The 6,723-nt window shown below is 34.5% G+C and overlaps 1 protein-coding gene across 1 annotated transcript; it reads left to right on the plus strand.

Moving 5' to 3' along the window:
- The first annotated feature begins 2,771 nt into the window (after positions 1 to 2,771).
- Positions 2,772 to 5,737, plus strand: LOC147382400 (uncharacterized). Its single transcript, XM_086427149.1, has 2 exons — positions 2,772 to 5,378; positions 5,475 to 5,737. The coding sequence occupies exon 1, from the start codon at positions 3,177 to 3,179 to the stop codon at positions 5,364 to 5,366; it is 2,190 nt and encodes a 729-aa protein (XP_086283275.1). The 5' UTR covers positions 2,772 to 3,176; the 3' UTR covers positions 5,367 to 5,378; positions 5,475 to 5,737.
- Positions 5,738 to 6,723: the final 986 nt, after the last annotated feature.

Consider the following 6,723-nt stretch of genomic DNA (forward strand, 5'->3'; position numbering starts at 1 on the left):
GTGAACACTTTGGCAATACAAGTGCTGTATTTAATAACATTACAATGATTTAGTTGTAAATCAAAAATAAAAAGAAATCCCATGAAATCTGCTTCTGACTTTTACTCCTTTGACAATCTTTTGTGCACTTCCATTTGTGGAAGAAATCCCATGAAATCTGCTTCTGACTTTTAGTTGTTTGACAATCTGCTGTGCACTTCCATTTGTGGCATTGACAGGTTGATGACAGAGGAAATTGATAACAGAGAATCCCTCCTTCTGACTTTTACTCCTTTGACAATCTGTTGTGCACTTCCATTTGTGGCATTGACAGCTTGATGACAGAGGAAATTGATAACAGAGAATCCCTCTTTATTTGGAATCTAAATTCAAATTTGAACTTTCCAAATCTATAGGTTCGATTGGATTGTGATCTTGATCTGAACATGCTGCTGTTAGAGCTCCAAGATCACACAATTTCTTTCCACTAATTGAGGCTAGATTGTGGGTGTCTTCACCATTTTTTCTCCAAGAATCTCGTATATCCTTATTTCTCCATTGACTCTCACAATTGTTGGTAGTGCTGAGCTGTGATATGTTGCTAATAAGTAACACCCCCCCTCCCCCTTTTAAAAAGATGGTTTTTATTTCCTCTTTTAAAACAATCCCATTGTCATGTAAATGGACTTTTCAGCTGGAATAGGATGGATCATTAAGCAAAAGAATTATTGGTAACGGCTGTAATTTAGTAAAAATTATGTCGTTAATGTTGATTTCTAATTAAACCTGATCTTGTTCTTTCTATCGTTCCTTAGTTGAATATCCAATTACGCAATCATGACTTTTTTTTTTTGTTGATCAAATCTGAATAGAGTTTTCCACGCTTCATCACATAAAGATGAGGGTTTTTTATGCACGTGTTTCTGATTTATGCGTATCTTGGTAACACATATCTTGGAGATACTTATTCCGAGGATAAATCTCAACCATTTGATTGTGGTATTAAACGGTTTGGATATTATGTGTTTTTTCAATGTCTTTCTTCCCATTTCTCTTTAGAGCGTAGATGATTGAAGCCTTCCCTATCATTTAAAGTTAATGTATATTACATAAATTGTGAGCAATTCTCCTAATCACCCACTTCTCAAGATACGTTCAATGACAAATGACTGATTTCTAATCATTGCTTGTTCTTCCAGTCCTCTATTACATCATGATGGTTGAAACAACTTGAGTTGTAGAGACATTGGTGTGATGGCAATCAAGTCAATGAGCAAATAAGTTGCAGAACAAAGTAAATATTGAGAAGACAAGAGAGTTCAAAATAGCTCTCCATGATGGAACATGTCACCTTTTATAGACTTAGATGGGCAATTATGAATTGGGGGTACCAAGTTCTAATTCATAAATGTTCTCCAATTAACTTTTCCGTTTAACTACAGTGAGTAATGGGCTTGATAGAGTAATAATGGAACGCGGTGGACTCATCTCCTCTAATGGAACACTTGATTTGAGTCTTATGATAGTCTTGTGATGTAGGATGAAAGGGAATTCGGACTGCAACGGTGAAAATGTTGAAGAATTGTTTGGATGAAGCTTTAAAATGAAATTGATGGAAAATAAGGGCTGACAAATGGACAAAATGGTGGGTCATGGACTGATTACAGGGGATAAAAAATGAAGGATGAAGGGAATCACACCTTTAAAGAGAAATCACTCAACACCATCACTCCAAAGCTATGGTGTGTAAGTAAGAAAAAAGCTTCTTTTTAATCAAATATCAACAACCATTTTTCCATTTAATTCTCAAGTTTATAAAGAGATTACAAGGAAAATTTTCATCAACTAGTAATTAAGTTCTCTAATAAACAATATTAAAAGAAAGCTAAATTTTCAAGTAAAACAAAAGTTTCAAGAGAGAAAGGACCACTTTCCAAGACAACAACAAAATTCAAGATAGGAGAGAGAGAGAGAGAGAGAGAGAGAGAGACCGAAGTTCTCAGCATGGGACTTACTCAATGTTTTGGGTCATGGGTTGGTCAAAAGTTTGACCAAATGAGTTTCCTTTTGGATTTAGATCAGAGAGAGAGATGGATATGGGTTGTAGAGGGTCAATATAGGCTTGGTCTGGATTTGTATAGCTTGGGTAGCTACTACATCATTTTGGAGTTTGGAGGATCCAAGTGAGCCACGTAGGTGGAACTCTCCTATTGGACATATAGCTAGAGAGGTTCATGAGAGGAACCTTGCACTATGTTAAAAAAGAAAAGGGTAAATTCGCCAAGGTCAATTTAATTTAGCCACATTTGACGACGGACCTTGGCATCGATCCCATTTTTTCAGGTAGTGTTTGTGGTTGAACCCTTGAGGCTTTAAGATCAAGTGAAGCATGAGACCAAATTGAAGGCCAATTTATAGGACCTAAGATTGAACCAATGAGTGCTAGTCAAACAATTGGATCAAGGGTGCAACTCATAGGGCCTAGTTCTCTCCCCATGGCCCATGGGAGTAGAGGGTTTTCCTTGGGCTATTTTCACATATCTCAAGGATTTCTTCATTTCATTGATCAAGTTTTATTGATCTCGAGGATTTCTTGAAAATATCAATCAGGTTGCCTGATTCATTTGCTTGAAGAAGTCCAAGAAAATTAAATATTCCTTTAAAGAGGGCTTATAGCTTAATTTTGGTATTTGTCATTTTCTGTTTCTTTTTATAACTTTAGAGCTGATTGGTTTACATACCATCATGTTTATAAACCCGGTATCTCATCTTGTTTCGGCACTTACCATTAAATCATTTGAGATAGACTTACAGTTTTTATTTTTGTAGTTGAATACATTTTTTTTTTCTATTATAAGATGGATTCATGTATAGGTATTCAATCACAACAACTTATTTTATATAAATCACAAGTGTATAATAATTACTAAAAATCAATTATTTTTATGGAATACAACATAGAACTAGTTGACTTGGTTGAATTTTCAAAAAAATGAGCCAATTCATATTTCTCAAGGATCCTTTTTGGTTCTATGTGGAGAGAAAAAGAAAGAAGGAAAGCAAACTACTTTCCTTCCCTAACAATGTAAGTATCGCTTCTTTACCCTAACCCATATTCCTCACTTCCAAGTCCAAGTTATATTTAAGAAGGAGAAGAAGAATAGCAGAATGTAATTAGGTGAATCCAAAGAAGGAAAATGGAGAAACAAATTTGTTTGAATGTAACATGGGATGATGCCAAGTATTCTTCACCAATGCCAATAATTGGCCTATACATAGCGGCAGGTACTTCAGCATGCCTTCTATTTATGGTTTGTGATTTATTTCATGGATTATATGATAGGAAGCCATGGATACCATGTAGATTTTTAAAACTCAATTCCCTTACACTCACTCTTATTGCAATTGCTTCGAAACTCCCAGTAGATCTCACCACTGCAATGCCTTCTGCTCAAGACCAACTGTCCAAGCTTAGTGGCATTGTCTTAATATGCATCTCTATGTGTATTTTCTTTCCTTCACTCGGAACTCAGAGTCATTCTGAACGTCTTTCAAACATACTTTCCTTGAGCATCTTTGTAGTAACGATTGTTGTGAATGTCTGTATGCAGATGGTTACTGGTGTCATATTCTTGTTCATAGTTGAACATGTCATAATCATGTCATGCATGCTATTATTGCTTGCATTGTTGTGGTTCACTTTGGATTCTTTTAAATGGGAAATTTCCCACATTCCTAGACTTCTTCATGATCTTGAAGAAAAGGACCCTCAAAATTCAGAGAGTAAGAGTATAATACAGATGTTGAAGTCATTTTATATATCTAGTTGTACGCAAAACCATGAATTGGTCTTCGCTACTTCCCCAACGTGTTTGGCTGTGTGCATGCTTTCTGCACTTTGTGCCCTTGTTCTATCACAGGCTGCACTTCGATCTGTTGTTCTTAAGAAGGTGGATTTTCGATGTGGAATTTCTGATTATAAATGGTCAATGTGGTTTGTTGTAGTGACTCAGGTCATCACTGTCCTAGTAGGAAGTATAACCATCATGCTTAGATTGTTGTTAACGGTCCACCTAGCATTTGAAAAAAGAACAAATGCTTATGAAGTTTTTTCAGCTTTTTCAAAGCTCCACATTTTTACTTCGTGGGTTTTATCAAATTTGTCAAAGCTCCGCACTATTTCATTCTTCAAAATCTCTATAATGGTTTTTGCGACCATCTTCCAAACTATTAAGAGGATTGTTTCTATGTTATTCATCGTGGTGGAACTCATTATGGCCTTCTTGGGTCTTCTCTTATATTTGATGCTCAAGATACCTTTTATGTGTGCCAAAAAAATCAATAAAATTTGTTTTGGTGAACAAAGAAACGATGAAGACCGTGACATGAAGCTGCAAGACTGGATACAGAGAAACTGTGAATATGACATGAGGAGATGGATGGACAAACATCAAAGGAATTTCCCAACTGATCACCTCGTTCAACTTCTTTCCAAAACTTCTCAATCTCGAGAGTCATTTGCCAATAAAGTATCTTGTCTTTCAGTGGTTATCTTTATAAGAATAGCCACAGTTGCATTACCAAATGCCCTTGGTGCTTCTCTAATTCACACATTGGATGAAACCTTTGGAATCATTTATTTCATTGACAAGAAAATGAATGCCACAGACGATGATAAAAATAAACTTGTAATGGCAAAAGAATTGTGGTTGAATAGGAACAACCACTATCATTGGTTCCATAATACATTCCTTAAACCGTTGGTAATGAAATTGTATTCTCAGTCTGCATTTCAACCTCCATTGGACTTATATTTCGCACTTTGGCTTACTGAAGAATTAAAAAGATGCGATGGACATTCCAATCCTTTTTATAATGCAGAGTATGTTGCAATTAGTGGTATGCAACACGTCAAAAAAGTTAAGTATGCAGTTATTGAAATTCAAAACGTCTGTGAATTGATCATTGGACAACAACCAAGACAAACCTACTCATCAATTGACGGACTACTCAAACACATGGAGCAACTATTTGTGGACATGTTGCACTTTTTCCTCTCTCAACTCCCACTTGCCATATTCAAGCATCTTGTTGAGAGCCCCATTCAAGAACGCGAAGAAAGAGCAAGACTTGTGCTGAAATTCCTTTACAAACTTGAACCGTTGGAGAATAAAGTTAATTGGTCATTTCCCGATGGGACTGGTATCACTAGCTTGATAATTACCCCTCAAGTTCCTGCGACATCTATTCAAGTTCATCATTCATTAGTTGATGGAATTGGTGCCAATAGCTTGACAACCGCTCAAGTTCTGGCTATAGACACTCAGTGTATCGAACCAGTGGAAGGCAATTTTGATGCAGATGATGAAATTCAAGAGCTTGTTTGAGTAGCATGGAATGTAAGTACATTTTTTAACTTATTTCTTAGCATTAATTAGATGAATTTTTTTAATGTGCTTATGACCATTATTTTAAACATTTTCTTTTCTGATTAGGTGAATCAGGAGTGATTGATGGTGATGAAATTCAATAGCTTGTTTGAATAGCATGGAAGGCAAGTACTTTTTTTTTTTTAATATTAAGTTAGATGATATTTTTATTTTCTCCTTAGGACTAATTTTTTAAACAAATTTTTTTTTTTATGTTTAGGATAATCAGGAGGGCAAGGTGTTGGTTTAGTCTAGAACCTCCAATAAGCATGAAGTCAAGAGCAGATCCAAGAAAATATTGGAGGCATTCTAATAACTCATCGCCTCGAAGTTTGAAGTAATTAAACAGTTAATTATGTTTCTTATGAAATCTTAAAAGTGTGTAATTTCTTTTTCAATTCTTCTGCAAAATTTTCTTTTGTAATCTATTAGTTAGGGGTATGCCCCTTGTATTTATAAAATTTTATATAATAAATATATCACTTTGTTTGACAATAAAATCTATTGTTGTTAGAAAAAGAATTAAGGGGCACTTCAGGACAGTCAAAGATGAGGTGAAGCCTCCCAAAAATCTGTAGAACAGATAAAAGAAGTGAGGATGACTTCCTTTATAAGAGTACAAATTCATATTTAAAGCAAAAGATCACCAACAAAAATAAGATGATCCCAAAATAAAAATCCATATCAAACATCACTACCCAACCATTTCTTACACCAATTAGTAGTATCCATCTCTCAATTTTAATTCTACTCAAAATAACAATGAATTCCAGTACATTATAACAAAAAAGTAACATTTTTTCCTGAAAAAAAAAAAAAGAAAAGAAAAGATTTTTTAAGAATGTGTAACATAATAAAATTGGAGATTTTAAAGAACTATTTCACAACAACTATGTAGTTTTCAAGTCCATCTCAGATCCAAACAATCAATACTCTTTGAAAGTAACCAACTAATTAAGCTCCAAAATTTGAGTAAACACGACGAATTCATTTCCTAATAAATCACAAGATTACAGCCTCCACAAAAACCCACCAACCCATTTCACCAAAAATTAAGTTTTTAAAGTAAAACAAATAAACCATCTAAAAACCTTTCAACCTCAAACTTCAATTCAAGAACAAAATCTCCACCATTTTCAAATCTCTCACCAACCCATTTTAATAAATCACGAATTGTGTCAAAAATATGAAAATACAAACTACAATACTACCCCTGAAGTTGCTAAAAAGATACCAATGGCATGGAAATTGGAATTTTGACATTGCCCCAAATTATTTTAGTTTTATTTTTATTTTATTTTTTTTGTTAATCCAG

Source organism: Akebia trifoliata, chromosome 16, assembly GCF_017979445.1.
Source record: "Akebia trifoliata isolate Shusen 1 chromosome 16, ASM1797944v1, whole genome shotgun sequence".
NCBI lineage: Eukaryota > Viridiplantae > Streptophyta > Magnoliopsida > Ranunculales > Lardizabalaceae > Akebia > Akebia trifoliata.